The 18,881-nt window shown below is 49.8% G+C and overlaps 1 protein-coding gene across 1 annotated transcript in view; it reads left to right on the top strand.

Moving 5' to 3' along the window:
• Window positions 1–18,881, top strand: part of COL22A1 (collagen, type XXII, alpha 1) — a gene marked incomplete at its 3' end in the record, with an annotated part of 125,327 nt that overhangs the window by 59,995 nt on the left and 46,451 nt on the right. Inside the window, exons 8-11 of the mRNA XM_008575803.1 lie at window positions 8,092–8,172; window positions 9,052–9,168; window positions 12,927–12,971; window positions 16,413–16,475. Of these exons, the coding sequence (XP_008574025.1) occupies window positions 8,092–8,172; window positions 9,052–9,168; window positions 12,927–12,971; window positions 16,413–16,475 (306 nt within the window). The remainder of the gene's footprint in view (window positions 1–8,091; window positions 8,173–9,051; window positions 9,169–12,926; window positions 12,972–16,412; window positions 16,476–18,881) is intronic.

Genomic DNA, 18,881 nt, shown 5'->3' with positions numbered 1-18,881 from the left:
GGAGAGGGAGAACATTGACATCCAGGGCAAGACTGTGATTGGCAAGCGCCTCTACGACAGTGTGCCTATCGACGTGAGTACCAGGGGGCCTTCTGCAGCTGCGGCCCTGGGGCCACGTGGGAGGAGCTTCAGGAGCTAGATGCCCCTGATGTCCTCCCACACCTGCAGGTACCATTTATCAAGTCTTCGCTCTGACTACCTTAGAAGGTGCTGTGGATTGAATATCCCCCCCAAACTCATTGAAACTTAAATTGTGACAGTGTTGAGAAGGAGAAATCCTCTTGTGATAATTGAAAGGTGGGGCCTTAAAGGTGTGATTAAGGTGATGGTTTAATGGTGGTCGTGGGTGTGGTTCTGAGGGCTTTAAAAGGAGAGCATATGAGGAGCTTTCTCTCTACTCTGCCATATTTGCCATGTGATACCCTGAGTTGCTGCAGTCACCACCAGGACAAGGCTCTCACCAGATGTGTTCCCTGGACTTTGGACTTCTCAGCCTCCAAAACTGCAAGCAAAAAATTTTGTTTTACAAATTACACAGTTTCAAGTATTTTGTTATAAGCAACAGAAACAGGCTCATACAGAAGGGAAGACACTGACTCAGAAAATTGCCGTATTGAGACTTGAATTCCCCATCATCCATTCATTCATTTGTTCATTTATTCAATTATTTGGTCATTCATTCAATCATTCATCACATATATACTGAACACCTAGTATGTGCCAAGCACTGTTCTTAGCATGGAGGCACCAGTACCCACAAAGGAGAGCAAGACCGACATGGCTCTGGCTACTTAAACAGTTCCAGAGAATGACAGCCCCTGGGTCTGCAAGGGTCACACACATGTACACATGCATATATGTAAGCATGTAAATGTAGGTAGATACATAAAGTTTCCTGTAATTTAAATACAGGCTTTCTCTTTGTTCCCTGATTGTAGAAAATTTGGAATTATAAAAAATAAATGAAAATCATCCTCACTGCACCAACCAGGCATTACAACAAGTGATAACTTGACATCTGTCCTTCTGTCATGATTTTGTCAATGTTCTTTCCTTCTTTTATTCTTTCTCTTCCCTCCTTACTTCCCTTCTCTTCTTCTCTTTTCCTTTAATTTTTCTTTCTTTTTTCCCTCCAGAAATACATACCTACATCTTTACACACAGAGACACATATGCCATAAGCGTGCATGTGCAAAATACACATATACACATGGCCTAGTGCTCCAGCTGTGCTGTCTAAGCATAGGTGACCCTTGGCTACCATGCCCACGAGTTTCCCCACTTCCCCAGAATTAACAGCAAACGTGATTTTAGAATCATGTTTAGCTCTTTCCAAAAACATTTCTTATATTCATATATACATAAACCTAATCGAATGTAGTGTTGTTGGGTGTGTGCTGGATTTTTTGAAATTAAGGTAAATGATGTACTGTGTGTATGGTTACAACTTGCTTTTGTTTTTTTACTCAAAATTATGTACCTAAGATTTTATTCCTTCTTTTAGCTAATTCATAATACTTTATTTTTCTACATTTTGCTTCTTCATTCTTCTGTTAGTGACACTTAGACTGTTTCCGATGTAGCACTGTCACAGTCAGCGAGCCTCAGGCCTTGAGCATGGAGTCACATCTCCGTGCACTTTTGAGAAAAATGTGAGTAACATCTGCTCTCTAGGCTCTAGCTATAGGTATATTGATAGCATTTCTCTAGGGCATGTACACCTGGGTTTAATGATTGGAGAGGAGGGTACACAATTTTTAACTTTCCCACAAATTTCTCTACAATGTGACATCTATATATTTACCAGCGATATATGAAAGTCCTATTTTCTTAAATACAAATACACACACACGTGCATGTGTACGTGTTTTATGCTTGTTGTTGTTGTTGTGCCAACCTGATGGGCATACAGGGGTTTTAGTGTGGTTTTCATTTGCATTTCCCTGATTACTGTTGCAGTTGGAAATCCTTCCATGTGTTCACTGATTGGCCACTTGGCTTCCCCTTGATAACTGGCAGCCCATATTCTTTGCCTATTTTACTACAGTGCTACTTTTCTTTTCTTAATGATTTCTAGATAATCTATGTTTTAGATACTGATTCCTTATTTGTTGTAAATATTGTAAATGTTTCATGGTCTGCCAAACACACACAAAAAGTGAGTAAGTTTGAGTGTGTCAAGATGTAAAAAATGGTGTCAAGATTTAAGAAATGGTGCTATGGCAAAAGACACCATAAACAAGGTTATAAGCTGTTTTATAGCTCACTTTGTTAACTAATCAATAAGTCATAAACATTCCCTGTGTGCACAGAATTTTAAAAACAAAGACGAGAGTGAGTTGGTCAGAGGTCCTTGAGAGAGAAGAGCAGGTTGAGGAGAAGGCAGGTGCATCACACGAAACCGTGGCTCCCACTGGCCCCGTCTCCAACAAGCGAGGGGACACGTGCATGTCACATGCTGCTTGTGATTGTCACACTTTGTCTGCTTATTTGTTTAATCTCTGAAATGGAAATCATGCCCTGTTTGTTTGTTTCTTTATGCAGTTGCTGAGGGGATGAAATATGAATATAGATGTAGAACCAAATTAAGCAAAGAAAGTAATAAAATCAAAGGAAAGCTATAAAAATCATTATTCAGACTTCTACTAATTTTAACTAATTGTGTAGATACCCTGTGCCAGGCACTGTACTAAAATGCTCCCTCACCTCATTTCTGATCGAATCTTCTTCACAAGACTGTCCCCATGTTTTAAATAAAGAAACTTTGGCTCAGCGAGGCTAAATTAATTCGCTCAATAAATACATATTTTATGTTATTCTTACTGAGGTATAACAATATACAATAAAATGCACAGATCTTAAGTGTATGCCTTGATGAGTTCTGTCAAATGTATACATTCATGTATTTCATGTAACCACAAAATATATCTATTTTAAATTGCCCCAAATCATCCATCTAGTCAGGGGTGGAGAGGGGGTGTAAATCCACACCCAGCAGCTCCCCCAAACCTGCGATGCATTCTCTGTGCACTGCAATCTGGTCCTTCCAGTCCACATCATCAGCAGCAACAGAACACCTGCTGGTGCCTTGTGCTTTGTGTGATCAAGTAGCCACCAACTGTCTGTCCTGGGAGAACACAAACCTCGTAATGGTGGCTGCCATCCCTGTCTTGTTCAGCACTTCTGACTGACATGCTGTAGGCTCTCAGCAGTGTTATGCATAATGAATGGAAAAAGATCACTGATTCAAGGGAACCTATGGTCTCCTATGGAAGAAAGACTCACACTGAGGTCATTTCAGTCCAGTTAAATGAACTTCACAATAGAAAGAAGCAGCAGATATTATAGGGCCCAGAGGAGAGATCGCCAACCTCGATGAGCAGGGTAAATATAGGCGGGAAGGGCAGAGGTGGTGGACATGGGTGGCTTCCTGGAGGAGGTGACTCCTGGGATGAACCTTGAAGATAGAGTAGCATTTGTCTGTGCAAAGAGCTGGAAGCCATGAACTAGAACACAGCTTTGTGTGTGCAGCCCTGTGAGCTGGTGGGAGCTTGGCTGCAGGTGTCAGGTGAGGCAGCAAGGAAGGCAGGCCAGGCCTTTCCACACACAGGCCTGGGGATCAGCTCATGGGGGAAGCAGAGCCAGAGCTGGGAAGGGTTAAGGCTGGCCCTAAGGAATGTCTTGGGGCTGCAGAGAGCAAGGTGGATGTGAAGAAGGAGGAGGAACTGGGGGGCACAGAGCCTTGTTGGGAAAGGATGAGAGAAGCCGCGGGTCTGTGCTGGGGCAGGGTCCGTGTGTGGGGAGGCGGGTCCTGGTGAAGGTCGCCAAGGGAGGAGGTGCAGTGAGTTGATGGGCATCTGGACTGATGGACAGGGTGCCAGTCCCTGACTTCGGGGATCTCCTGGGGAAGGGAGGGGACTCTAGTCATGGGGTGTGGAGGTGTGTTCCTGGGCAGATGGGCCTTGGGCCTCAGGCTGGAGCTTATTGGGGAGGCTGAGATGCTGAGGTCCCTTCCCCCTGAAACATCCCCTCCAGGGCCCCTCTGCTTCTCTTCCCATTTCCTGCTCTTTTCCCCAGAAGATGGGTTGGCTGGGCTGAGAAGCCATCACCGCCCAGGAGCCTGAGGGATTTCTCCAAGTGCACACTCTAGCTCTCTGACCATTTCCTGCTGGCCTCATGTCCTGGGTCAGCACCCCTTGACCTCAGGCACAGACCCTGCATAGATTGAACAGTGAGCACGTGAGTCACCACAGCACAGCTAGCGCTTTGCTGTGTGCCTGCCTCAACTCTCTTCAAATCCCTGGGAAGTCACCTGCCCCCATTCAGTGAGGAAATTCACACAGAGAGATTAAATAACTTGCTCAAAGTTGCACAGTTAATAAGCGGTTCCCAGTCTGTTTTTAAGCTCAATGCTTTACTTTGAGTCTGAGCGTCTAGGTCTCTGTCCTTACTTTTAGACTTGATAATTACACTGGGCCAGTAATCGGGCCCGTGTTTTCAACAATGCAGACTCTGAGGACTCGAGTGGGTCCTCGTCCCCTCTTTTCCCCACGGGCATTAACTGAGTGTCTATTTGGTACCAAACTCTGGGGCATCCTAGAACCTCTGACACGCATCTGTGGAGTGCTGCGCCCGCTTTCTGTTCCTGCTGCATTTGTACACCGAAGACAAGTACCAGTGACATATGTGGAGGAGGACCAATGCATTCTCTACCCCTCAGTAAAATCTTCCCAAAGCTTCAGCCGGCTGCTTGTAACCACCTGGTTCAGGGCATTAAGCACTGTGGAGAGAGACACCAGCCTTCCTAAAGCACCATCTGTGGCTGACATTGTGTCCTTATGGGCCCTGTCTCCCTTGATCTCGCCATAGCCCTCTGAGCTGTATCTGCATCTGACAGAAAAGGAAAGTGAGGCTCAGGGGAGGGAGGTGCCTTGAGCAGCTGACATGAGTGATCTCAGACTTTGAGCTCTCTGTGCTCCCAAGTGGTTTCCAGTCTGCAGCCAGCAAAGGGCCACTGTGCCGCTGAGGGAGGGAAAGGAAGGAGCCGGGAAGTAGGAGATGGCCCCTGCAGTAGTCCGGCCCGGATGGCTGAGGGCGATCCCTGAGCAGGCTTCAGACAGGAGTCGGGAGCAGAGGGCTCCCGAGGTGGAATCCCTGGGCTTGGGAGGCAGGGGAGGGCGAGGGAGGATTAGGATGGCCAGGGGAATGGTGTGATTGCTGGCCCCTGGGAAGGGGCCCCTCCCGGTACCCGGGTCCCGCCATCCCACCTCAGCCCAGGCCCCAGGCGGGCTGTGCTCTGTCACACCCTGACTCCCCCGCCTCCTCCTCCTCCGTCGCCATCTCCGCGGCCTTGCCAGATGGGCCCAGCCGCTGGGAGTGCATGTTGCTGATGAAGAAAGCAGGACTGTCTCTGGAAGAGAGGCCTTGTTCAAAGTCACAATTTTGTGTTCTGTCATTTTCTCCTGTTTCTGAGCTGGTGTCTCTACAGGAAATAAAACAGACGGATGAATGGAATTGCTATCGTTTCTGCTGAAGTCTGCGGGGTGAGGGGTCCGCTTTGACAAGCACTCCAGACAGCCAGGAGGGGGGACCAGGCAGCTGGCCCTGCACCTTGTCAGCTGGCTGAGGGACTCCTGAGTCCAGCATGGGCCAGAGTGGGGCACGGGGAGAGCATCCAGTAAAGGAAGTGTCCCTGCCTTCCTTGATTCAGCTCAACTTCCTTTTGATAAACATCCATACATTCATTCACACACACATTCAGCCCTGATCCTGTGCTTAGGGGACGTCTACTATGTGTCAGGAACTTCTCCAGTGCTGGGGCACAGTCAAGGAGAAGAGGCAGGAGAGGCTTGCCCTCAGAGTTTATGTTCTAGTGAGGGAAACACTTACAAAGTGAACTAAGAAACATATACACCATGACCTGTCATGGCAAGTGCTGGTAGGAGGATGTACAGGACAGTGGGTGTGTTGGAGTGACAGAGAGGGTCTGGCATGGATGGGGGGCCAAGGACATGAGAGGAGAGAGGAGGCAGCCATGGGAAGAGCAGGAGGAGATGTCATCCTGGGCGGTGGGGACTGCGAGACCTGGGCACATGGGCAGATGAGCTCGGCATGCTGGAGGACATGGTCAGGATGGGGACATGAAACAGCATGGCTGAGGGGGCGTGAGCAGAGTTGTGGACAGGGTTAGGGGGAGCTGGAGCCATGCCATGCACCATGCAGAGCCTGGGAAGAGCTGGGGTTTATCCAGAGCTCCCTTCCCCCTTGTGCCGGGAACCCCAGCCACATGTGCAAGAAGGCAGTGGGCCTGGGATTCGGTCCCTGCTCTCAAGAATCCTGGAGCCCAGAAGGAAGACGGACACTGGCATGTAATTACCTCTCAGTCTGCTTTGTTCTGTGTTAGGTGTGTGTGCAAGGAGCAGACATGGCAGGAAGAGGTCTGCTCAACTCTTATCGACAGAAGAGGGAAGTGTGCCCGTTACTTGTGGCTGTATAACACCCCCCCACACACACACCTCCCAAGAGGAGCAGATGAAAAGACAAGCATGGATTGTCTCATGGATTCTGTGGCTTGGAAATCTGGGAGCAGCTTACTGGGTGGTTGTCCCTCAGTGTCTCTAGGGAGGCCGCCGTCATCTCAGCTTAAACAGGGCTGAGAAACCCACCTCCAGGCTTGCTTGGGTGAGTGTGGGAAGTCCCCTGTGGGATGTAGAACTCAAGGCCTCAGCTCCTTTCTGGTTGATGGTTGGAAGCCACCCTCATTCCTGTCCACATGAGCTTGTCCACAGAGCAGCTCACAGCATGAGTCAGTGTCCCCACGAGTGAGTGATCTGAGAGAGAGAGAGACCCAAGACAGAAGCCAGTCCTTTTATAACCTGATCTCAGAAGTGACATGCCATCACTTCTGCCATATTTTATTGATGAGAAGCAAGCCACTAAGTCCACCCTGCACACAATTGGAGGAGAATTAGGCTTCATTTCTTGAAGGGAGGAATATCGGAGAATCCATGGAAATATTTTAAAAACAACCGCAGAAGGGGGTGCCTGACCATGGTTTTGGGAGGTGACTAGGAGATTGCTCACCATTCAAGGGCTTTCCTAGAAGGGGGACCACAGGTGAAGGCATGACTATGGACAATGCAGGGTTTCTGTGTGGCTCACTATGAGGTCCTGTGTTGCAGAGTGCAGAGGGACACCTGGGGAGCCAGGCAGAGCCAGGCCCTGGAAGGTTGGAGAGTCCCACAGAAAGACCTGGGCTTTACCTGTGGACTGTGTGTGTGAGTGTGTGCACATGTGTGAGTGTGTGCATGTGTGTGCACGTGCATTTAACGCCACAGCACCTTTAAGCTTTACATTTTTTATGTTTTAAGTATTTAAGGGGCTGTGGTCTTAAAGGTAGTGATAGAAGCAAATTTTTATTTTAAAAGGTCACTTAAGGCCCGAGCCCGTGGTGCACTCGGGAGAGTGTGGCGCTGGGAGCGCAGCAGCGCTCCTGCCGCGGGTTCGGATCCTATATAGGGATGGCCGGCACCACTCACTGGCTGAGCGCGGTGCGGCCGGTCTCAAAAAGGATGAATAAAAAAAAAAAAAGGTCACTTAAGCAAATGTGTGGAGATACGTGGAGAATTTGAAAACAGGTATACATTGAACCTTTGAAGACTGTTGCAATAGCATCATTGAGGGCTGTCATTAAATGCAGTAACAGTGGAATGGGGAGGGGCAGGTGGCGTGCCTGTGTGTGTGTGCTTGTGTGTTTGTGCCTGCGTGCGTGTGCCCATGTGTATGTGTGTGCGACTGAGGGCAGAGGCTGTGGCTCCTTCAGAGTAGAATTGCACGTGAACTTGAAGATGGGCCATGAACCTCCCTTGCTGTAGGGCTCACTTTTGGAGGTGGGGGTGTAAGTAGATGATGCTTAGGCTCCCTGTGAAGCCCAGCAGTGGGGCTCAGGGCAGTAGTGAATCGGATGGGATCAGGAGGGGCCCTGGGGAAGAAGTGGGACCTGATACCTGGGCAGGACCTGTCAGAAACCGTGGAGGTTTCTGGGTTTCAAAGTTCCTAAAACTCATCCTTTCTCCTTATTTTCCATTCCAGTTTGACCTGCAGCGGATTGTGATCTACTGTGACTCGAGACATTCAGAACTGGAGACTTGTTGTGACATCCCCTCTGGCCCGGTGAGCAGGGACGTTTGCACAGAGAGGCTGGGAGGACCTGGATGTGTGGGCTCCAGAGGGAGGCAGAGGTCATGCCCACCGTCAGAGCACGGCCTGAGAGGGAGCCCAGTGATCATTGCTGGGATTCTAACTCGTGGCTGGACAGGATATGGGTTGTAGAGTAAGTCATGCGGGACCTCCCAGGCTGGGCGGTCTGGGTCTCTGTCAGTGTGACCTGAGGCTGCTTTCCTCTCCAACCTCCCCTACCCTCATTACCAAATCCTAGTTCCGAAGCCCACTTGAAAGGTTGGAACAGTGGTCAAGCCTGTCCCTAGGGCTGGAGGGTGAAATCCATGTTCAACGCTCACCCAGCATGCCCATCTCAGGACTCTATGGCACGCAGGTATACAGCAGGTGCCGGGGATATGTAGCCAGATGGACCTGGTTGTGAAGACAGAGGGTAAGGGAAGAAAGGAGAGGGATGAGGAGGAAGAGGAGGTTGTGAGGGTAAGGAGAGAAGGAATTCTTGAGGCCCTATGGGTGTGAAACCCTGAGGTGGAACTTTTCCCATGTTGTCTCATTAAATCCTCCTCATGATGTTGCGATGGAAATGCCCTTGTCCCCATTCTACAGAGGGGAACACTGAGGCTCAAGGTGTTGCTGAGCCAGCTAGTGAAGTGGCTGAGACCGGGCTGGCCAGGACATCTGCTTCAAGGCCCTGGGAGAGCCAGGATCCTACTGTCAGATTTGACCTTCCCTCCCACGCCACACTCAGGTGTTGGCATTTTCTGGTTCTCTTTTGCCTGCCTGGATCTGGGGAAGCTCCAGAGACTGTGCCCCTGTCGGGGTGTGGTTGCTGAATGAACAGCCAGGTGTTGACCCACTGGGCTTTCCTTCCAGTGCCAGGTGACCGTGGTGACAGAGCCTCCACCCCTGCCCCAGCGGCCTCCCACCCCCGGCAGTGAACAGATTGGATTTCTGAAGACCATCAACTGCTCCTGCCCACCTGGAGAAAAGGTACCATTTGCAGTCCACCCTCAGCTGCCAGCCCAGAGCCCCAGGGAGGTGGGAGGTTCCCATCATGCACCTGCCAGGGCACAATGGCCCCAGGCCCTGGATGACTTTCAGCTGAGAGCACTGTTCCTACTCCTGGGACCTCTCGTGTCTTGATTTTTGTGCACACCGGAAGGGGAGATCCTCAGAAGCAGCTCTGATTCACATTTTCCTGACACCCCTGAGGTTTTTCTGCTCTGACTTGTGCCATCTCCACTCAAGTGCAACTAAGTCAAGCTAGATTTACTTTCAGAATGAGAAGACAACGAATGCGGATTTAGACACGCTCTGCTGGCGCACACCCTCATCCCTTTCTTCCCGGTGCTGCCTTTCACTAGCCACACTCTACAATCTGAATGTATGCATGACTGGAGTTTACGTACTCATTCCTGGGTTTAAAAAGCATTGCATTTCTATGAATACCAGCATGGCCATCCATAGCCTAGGTTAAATGTCTCATTGTGTGCCTGAGGCTGTGATTGGTTCTCTTTTTCTGCACACCAGTGGCCCTTTGTAAGAACAAAGAAATTTTTTTTCACTATCTGAGCAGAGGGAAGGTCTCCATGAGTTCTGCTGGCCTGATAGCCCAGGCCCTTAACCTCCTGTGTGTGGTTGTGACCTTCCCTGTCTGCACCTGCAGCCTGGTGTCTGCAGGTGGGAAGTGCTCAGAGACCCTTCTAGGGACTAGGGGTGCACAGACCAAATGCTGAGAGGATGGCTGGAGTTAACTGGAAGGCACATGCTTTAGCACTTTGGTAATGGTTTTCTTTCCATAAACCTGTCCTGGAGGTCTCCTCCTCCTCTTCTTCCCTTGCTCTGTTCTCCTTCACACCCTCTGTGCCTCTTTTTCTTCCACTCAGAGCGCCAGAGCCTGGGGAGGCAGGGAGCCCTCAAGAGCTCTCAGCCAAGTGGGGTTGGCATGTGCTGGCCCAGCTTACAGGAAGGCCAAACTGGCAGCCAGCTCAGTCATGCTGTGAGCCGAGGTGTTTTCGGGGCAGTAGGTGAAGTTAAGGTGCGCCCCAGCCCAGCCGGGTGCCCGGGTTAGGGATGGCAGGAGGCACAGGGAGGAGCCTGGGTGGGCGCACGCAGCGCAGGGCAGCCGGCTCCTCCTCCACCCACCCCTTGGCAGGCGGAGGTCTGCGGCAGCCCATCTGTTGATCTGCTTCTCACATGTCAATGAAATAACAGAAGCAGCTGTCTAAATTCAAATCCTTTTGAATCCTTGTTTTCATTGAAGAACCCCAAATGAGAAGAGAAACGGCATTGTGGTGTTTTGGCCACTAGCCACCATGCACACAGGCAGACTCCGTGCCAGGTAGCATGGCCAAGACCAGCTCTGCCCAGGCCAAGGCTTTCCACAGAGCCAGGCCCATGCGTGGATATGTCCCACGAAAGCTCCTGTGGTCTCTGGAAAGGACCCCAGGAGGGAAGTCTGGGCCCTAGCCAGCCTTCCCCTTCCCTTTCCCGTCCATCATCCCACCCTCCAGCCACAAATGCCCTGTGGCTCCCCACTGACCCCCTTGGTGTGACTTAAGGACACTCTTTCCCTCCTCTGCTTCCACCCTGCGTGACCCATGTTGGGTCCCCTGTTGCCTTTCTAGCCTCATATCACTCCACTTTCCTCCTGCCAATTTCCAGGCCAGGCAGGAACTTCTGGTTCCTTGGAGTGTCATGATCTTTCTTGCTTTCTGGCATTTACGTGTGCAGCATCTTCCGCCTGGAGCATCTTCCCCCACCTACCTCCTTTACCTGGCTGATGACAACTCTTCTTTCAAGACAACCTCAAGGAATCTTTTTCCGAGCACATCATCATCACGCAATCTCCCTCTTCCCTCCCTCCCTTTCTTCTTTCTTTCCTTCCATTATTCACTATCCACTCATTCTGCAACCACTTATTCAGCACCTGCTGTTTCTAAGATGTGACATTCATTTTCTCTTCCTGTGCTTTCATCCTTCATGACAATGACCATATTGCTTATAAATGTCACCTTGTCTTTACTTCCATACATTTGTAAGTTACAGATCGGGCCTTCACATGTCTGTATTTTCAGCTTTTAATGTATAGCTTGCTCCACAAAAGCTATTAAGTAATGGCTGAATTAACAGATAAATGGATCGGGGTCTGAAGAGATGGACAAATGGGTGGGTGGATGGACAGAAAGGAGGGAGAGATGAAGGAACGCACCCTGTCTTCCGCTTGGCAGGACAAGGTCACTCAATAGCCCGTTCCTCGATTCACTACCTCATTCCTTATTTCTGACCATTAAGCACCTGCTGTCTGCTGTGCCCTGTGCTGTACACTGAGGTGTTTAAGACAAATAGAATATTGCCTTCAAAAGCCCTGCAGTCTGCTATCTGGTTAGCGAGCCTCCCCTCAGGTCTGCTGGAGCACTTCCCACGCACAGGTGGGTGGAGGGGGGCTGCTTCTCCACTCTCCTCCCCACCCCCAAAGGCTCATGGAAGATCTTCACAATACACTCCTGAAGCAGGTGCCGCTTCTGCCTCCTACATCTTCATTTCTATCAAAGCACAACACAAGGGGCCTAGGAAGTCTGAGACTTCTCTTCCAGGAGGCAGAACTCTGGCCCCAGGCAGGCTTTGTTTCCAAAGGTTTAAACCTTCAAATCAGTTTGCAAAACATTTTTTTTTTTTGTTTGGCTGGGTCAACATGATCCATATTTACCATCTCTGTAACCAAACCTCCATTAAGGCATTCTGGTGGACATTAGGCGAGGTCAAATACACACAAAAAAAGACATTTTCAATTGCATATGCAAAGACATCTGTGGATGCATTTTAAAAGATAGATGCTCTTGAAGTAGCAAGTGCATAGCCGTGAACAATGTGCAGATTGCAGCTGGTGGTGGTAACTGCACACACGCAAATGGATGTGCTGTCACTTGTCACCTTTGTTTGCCTAAGTGTGATATTTCCTCATATAAGATCATGTGAATCGTGCTGCATTTGTTTTCAGTATGGCAGTATTTAGGGGCATCCACAACTTACAGATCACATTTTTAAATTGGTAACAAGATTTTTACACATTAAGAAAAGTGAACAAAATTTACATTTAGAGTAGCTTGTAGATGTTTTGTATTTTAGTGAACAATAATTACAGGAACCTATAGCAGGCAACATAAGTTTCTTTTTAAGCGAAGTGATGTTATATTCAGGTAAAAATAGCCCTTGCATACCACTTTTTTGTTTTATTTACTTAAACAAATAATAATTGCATGCACTTGGGGGTACAGAGTGATGATACATGTATACAGTGTAAAATGATCGAATCAAGCTAATTAACATATTCATCACCTCAAATACTTATTACTTATTCCCCCCAACTGAAACGTCTTATCCTTTGACCAGCATCTCCCCATTCTGCACACTCCCCAGCCCCCGGTGACCATGCTGGTCTCTGCTTCTATGTGCCTGACTTTTTTAGCCTCCTCGTACAAGAGAGAACGCGCGGCACTGGCCTTTCTGTGCTTGGGTTTGTGTTTTTCTTTTACCTGCCATTGGCTGCACCGAGGCTATGTCACGTTCCCCACGTAGGATGGCAGTTCAAGAACAGGAGCTCTCAGCTCCAGCAAAGCAATTCCTTGTCCACCTCGTCGGTCAGCACTTGGCTGTTGAGAATGTGGGGTGCATAACCAACTAGTGATGAAAGAAGGGGCAGAGTCAAACAGAGCCTCACTTGTTTCATTTTGTCTTTCTTCCTTTAGGGTGAAAAGGGCTTTGATGGCCCTGTGGGACTCCCTGGCTTGAAGGTCAGTACCAGCATGGCAGAGGTGCAGCTTCAAACCTGAATGATCCTTTGCCTTGCCCTCTATGCAAGGAACAAACGTGGGGGGTTAGATCGCGGCCCTGCAGTGTTTGCTGCAGAACAGCTTGAACTAGAAGGATAAGAGTGAAGTGAGTCTCTCAGCTGCTCAGAACCTCCATTTCTCAGTTCGAACATATGAGCAAGAAAGGGTTAGATCGCCCGAGCCTTGGCAAAGAGCTTGTTTGCTCCAACGCCTGCATCTCCACGGTTACTCAATTCTGCATCAATCCTTTTTGCTGTGTTCCAGAAACTTTCTGGGGTTGGGCTTTTAAGATTTGTTTAGATTGCATGAAATTTTTTTACACAACATTTCCAAACTCACTAACTGCACAAATCCAGGTGCTCCCTGGGGGGCTCTCCATCCTCACCCATGGAGCCACCGCCCCCTCTCCATTTGTCCCCAGGTGTATAATGTTTACAGACCTGGGTGGGGCTGTCTTCTCCCCTCACTGTTCTGGTCTCAGAAAACAGACCCACAGAGGTGCTGGTAGTTCATGGTCACACAAGGCTGAGTGGAGACATTATTGTGTGGCTGTCACCTGGTCTGGTGTTTGGAAGAGGAGCTGAGTGTGGTGGGGAAACACCTGGAGACAGCTCTCCCTTCACCTGCTCCTTCTGCCTTCCCTTTCCTGTGCACAGTGTCCCCAGCAGCACTCTCCCCTTCCCCACTTCTCTCCCCTCTCCTGTCCTACCCCACCTCTGCCTTCTTTCTGTCTCTATCTCTTCCTCCCCCTTTCTGTTCCCCTCTCCTGTGTTTCTTACTTTCAAAGTCATTCAGTGTGTCATTATTGAGCACCCACTGAGGGCCAGGCGCTGAGGTCCACACCAAGGTCATGGGTGGTTTGGACAGGGCCCTGTCCTCAGCGCCTGAGTCTGGTGGTGTAGACAGACCTGCGTACAAATAGAATCTATTTCTTCTCGCCGACCTCTGTCTCGCCTTCCATCCTCTTCTGCTGGATTCCAGGGACAATGACTGTGCACCTGCTGTGTGCCAGGCTTGGACTAGGAGCCTCCCTGTGTTGTAGACAGCAAGAACAGCAGGCTGAGGACAGCCTTTGCAGGGCTCTCTGCCATGAGCACAGGTCTCAGCACATGCCGGCAGTGAATCTTGTTGAATGAATGAAGTCAAATCCCACATCAACCCTGCATGAGGGCCACCGGCTGTCCCATTCTACAGATGAGAAGATTGGGGGCCAAGGAGGGTCAAATGACTTGCCTGAGAATTTCTCTCTTCTTGTCCACCTTTTGGGTGGACAGTCTTTCCCCTTCTGCCACCTTCCTCATTTCTTCTCTCTCCTCTTCTCCGTCCTTCTTTTCTTTCTCTCTTCCCTTCCTCCCGACTGTATGCACCTCTTGGTCTCCTCCCACACCTCATGCCCTTCTCTCCTTTGCTAGGATGGGAGTGTGAGCACACGCACTCTCACACATGTGCACACACACATGCTCACACATACTCATGCACCTACACACACTTGCACACATGCACACACACCCCACATACACACTCACACACATATGCTCTCACACATGCACACACTCACACATGCACACACTCACACATGCACACACTCACACATGCACACACTCACATATGCTTTCACACATGCACACACTCACACACACGCACACACACACAAGCTCACCCACATACACACACACAAGCACACAAGCACACTCACAGACACATACACACTCACAATGCTCACACACACCTTCACACTCAGACATGCTCACACACATATCCATCCTCACACACATACGTTCACGCACATATACACACACACTCACATTCCCTGCCCGCTCAGTGCCCCTCCCTTGGTGTGTCCCCTCCTTGTGCTGGTGGAGAGCAGCTCAGAGTTGTCCAGGGTGCCAGGTGGTCACTTTGAGGAGAGCAGGGGTTTCTGCCTCTCTGAGCACCCCTGGGCTGTAACCTCAGATTCTAGGCTGTCAGACAAAAGAGAAGAGCAATGATATCTGGGGGCTTTGTGGACCTATACGTAGCAAATGTTCATCTGAAACAGTGGCTGTGCCTCTGCTGTGGTGGAACAGATCTGAGGTCATGTGGGTGGCAGAACCCCGAACCCGACAGGAGGAGAGAAGAGATGGGCAAGAGGAGGGGGTGGATACAGCTGCCCAGACACGATCCTCACCCCACATAGCTGATTTGAAATCCTGGTCTAGAGCGTCACTGTCAAATCATCCCAACCCACAGTTAAGACTCAACAGCTGTGGTTCTTAGTGGTTCCATTTTCCTACATAGAGCTCAGGTCTGTCCACATGCGTAGCCTGAGGTCTCCTGGGTGCCACGGCCCATTTTTGATGCATGGATGTAAAAATGAGTGACAGAGAGCCCTGTCCCCAGTACTCACAGGCCAATGGGAAGGGAGATTTGAAAGAGGCACGTGGAATATAGTGTGGAGAGAGCCGAGGTGGAGGAGGTCCAGGAACCTGTGGGGCTGAGAGGACAGAGCCCTGCACTACCTGGGGAGGGCCTCGGGATGCCTTTTTGCAGGAGGCCCTGCCTAGCTGCATTCAGTAGGACACATAGGAGCTGCCCAGGATAGATAAGGCAGGGAAGGGCCTGAGAACAGGCAGAGGGAACAGTGTAAGCAAAATAGCCACATGTTCTTAGAGTATAAAGAATGAGACAGGAATGGGAAGAGATAAAACTCCAGCCCAAGAAAAAAGAAAAAGATAATATATAGGACTGAGGGCACCTGTTTTCTGCACCCAAACCAGTCTTGCTCATGGGATGGCAGGTGATCTGGGTTCCAGTTCCACGCTCCGCCTGTGCAAACCTTTTCCTCCCATGTGGGAGCTATTTTCTCCTCTGCCTCCCCTCCTGCTCTTTCTGGACAGCTGTGAGGGTCCAGGGTGCTCAGGGCACCGGTTTGTTATGCAAGGTGAATGATCAGGTGGCTCCGGTCATCCCCTGGCAGTTTTCACAGCACCATTTTGCTCTTAATTGTACGCGCCCTCATGACAACATGCCCGTTTCGTGGAGGAGGAGGCCAAGGCCCAAAGAAAGAAACAATGTGCTCATGTTAAGTGGCAGAGCTGGTGTTTGAACCTGGGGCTTCTATATGCCCTGCTGGGGCCCTGGCCGCTGGGTCTACACTTGGGATATTCCCAAGGATGAGCGCCCAATGCTCTTGTGTACCCACTTTCTCAAGGTGTCCTTAGTTCCTGGAGTTGTGATGTTGGGGGATGGCTTAGAAGCTTCCTTCCTCTCCAGGGGTGATGCGCGGCCCCACCGTGCAGCTGGCAAAGACAAAATCAGCTGCTTCTGGAGAACTGGAGCAGGGTTGGCCTTGGGCAGCCTGCGTGTGCATGAGCCCTGTTGGAGGACCTAACCCAATGATTGTCTTCGGTTTCAACCCCTTAGGGAGACATGGGAGCCACTGGGCCTGTCGGTGCTCCTGGACCCAAGGGAGAGAAGGGCGACATGGTGAGTAGAGCTGCTTCTGCGTGCGGCTGAACCGCATGGCTGGTGTGGAAGACCCACCCCCTCCCCACTTCACCCTCAATCATGCAAGTCAGGGTGTGGGCTGAATGCCTGGTGGGTGCCAGGCTCATGCCCACCCATCCTTGGGATGGAGCCCACACTCCCCTCCTCGGGCAGGGGAGGCCTCCTGCTGGGCCACTTCCACCCCCAGAATTCTGTGCTTCCAAATCTGCGGTTTTGTTCCCCCAAAGTGGTCCTTTTGTTGTGTATTTTCTCACTGTCCATTACACAGTCTCTTTCCTCTGCTAAGAATAATGCTTCCTCCATCCCCACCACCCCTTTCTGTGTGGCTCATGTGTTCTCACCATTCAAACTCAACTGTGTCTGTCTCTCTGGGATATCCCTCCGACACCCCGGCTGCGTGCTCCCCCATCGCCGGCACATCCTCTCCTCCATCTCAGCACCAGGTGACTCCCAGGTGTCCTGGTCTGTGATTTATCATTAGAGCATTCCCAATACTCATGAATCTTTCAGCTGATGGTGGGTCAGGAAAGAATTACAGAGATGAGCAAGTCACAGTTCAAGGTAGAGCCTCAGGAGCCAAATGTCTGGGAAGCAAATTCTGGCTCCACCAAGATACTTAACTTTTCCATCCTCAGTTTCCTCATCTGTGCAAGGGGATGGCAAGACAACCCATCCAGTAGCATTTTGAGGATTAAATGAGTCGACACTCACAAACAGTTCAGAACGGAGCTGAGCACACAGCAAGTGCTATCACTGCTGCTGCAATTGCCTGGCCTGGTGGAAGCGAGAGCCCTCCGTCCCCCAGCACAGCATCACAGAGTATCAGTAACACAAGTTTGGTGGAGATGCATCTCAGAAATTGTTCTTGGCTTCAGCCTTTATTATCCGTGTGACCTTGGGCAGGTCTCCTAACCTCTCTGAATGTCTTATTTACCCCACTAGCAAAATGAGGAGAATGACAACTACTTTGTTGTAAAATGCAGGGCCCATAGCAGATGGTCGGTGAATAGACAGTTGTCTTTTTGGTGTGTGTGATTATAATTAGTCCCTTCTAGGTTCCCGGTGCTCAGGGGGAAACCCCAATCAACAGGGCAAAGTCTCTTCCCTATAAGAATCAGCCCGGGCAGTGCAGTCCACTCCATATCCCACACTGCCACTGTCCCTTATCCTTGTAAGGCCATCTGCTCTTCTTCACAGGCGCTTATCAGGATTCTCTCACTGACTCCTTATGACAGCTTTTAACAAAGTCTTGTCACGTCTCTAATGGGAATGACACTGATTTTTCAGACCTGAGTGACCTTCCTGTGACCACAGAGGCTGGTGTGGCAGAGGCAGCATTTGCACCTGCATCTGTTTCATCCGAGCCCTGGGCTCCTTTTGGTGCACTTCACCTTTCGCCACACTAGGCTTGCTGCGTATAGGTGACAGCACCTGCTGTGTGCAGAATGACATGGAAATTAAGAGGAGCCGGGTATGTTTAACAGTACCTACTGTGTGCCTGGCTCTGTGTTACCTGCTTTGAAGATCTGGGGCTCATTTAACTCTCACACCAACTTGGTGAGGTGAGGCCTAGTGAAATACCTAGCTTACAGGTGAGCAAACAAGCTCAGAGAAGTGTGGTAACTTACAAGAGTGTGGTTGATAGGAACTCACTTGGCATGCAGGAGGTGTAGGAAGTGCCAGGCCTGTTCCTCTTTCCTCCATGTCTGCGGGCAGGACTCACTCTATGTCAAGGCTGCCAGTAGTGGCTGGGTTTGGAGGAAGGGAGGTTGGGAGAGCATTGTTCTGAAACCAGGGAAACCACATAAATTCACCAGAGAACAAACATGGTCGTCCTCTGAAGCCCTGAACTCTGGGAAGTGGCCTGTGGCATAGTTATTATCAATATTAAAAAGACGGTGGGTAACCAATGCTGGTGAGGGTGTGGAGAGAAGGGAACAATCCTACACTGTTGGTGGGACTGTAAATTAGTACAACCACAATGGAAAACAGCATGGAGTTTTCTCAAACAACTGCAAATAGATCTTCCATACAATCTAGCAATCCCACTTCTGGGTATATACCCAGAGGAATGGAAATCATCATGTCAAAGGAACACCTGCACTCCCATGTTCATCACAGCTCTATTCGCAATAGCCAAGACATGTAACCAACCTAAATGTCCATCGATGGATGATTGGATAAGGAAACTATGGTATATATACACCATGGAATACTACTCAGCCATAAAAAAGAATAAAATACTCCCATTTACAACAACATGGATGAGCCTAGAGAAACTTACGTGGAGTGAAATAAGCAAAACACAGAAGGATGAATACCGCATGTGCTCACTCATAAATGGGAGCTAAAAGAGAAAGAAAGAAGGAAAGACAGACCACAGTA

This window comes from Galeopterus variegatus, unplaced genomic scaffold (assembly GCF_000696425.1).
Source record: "Galeopterus variegatus unplaced genomic scaffold, G_variegatus-3.0.2 Scaffold1240, whole genome shotgun sequence".
Classification (NCBI taxonomy): Eukaryota; Metazoa; Chordata; class Mammalia; order Dermoptera; family Cynocephalidae; genus Galeopterus; species Galeopterus variegatus.
Note: the sequence above shows the minus strand (reverse complement) of the source record. Positions and strands in the feature narration are given on the sequence as shown.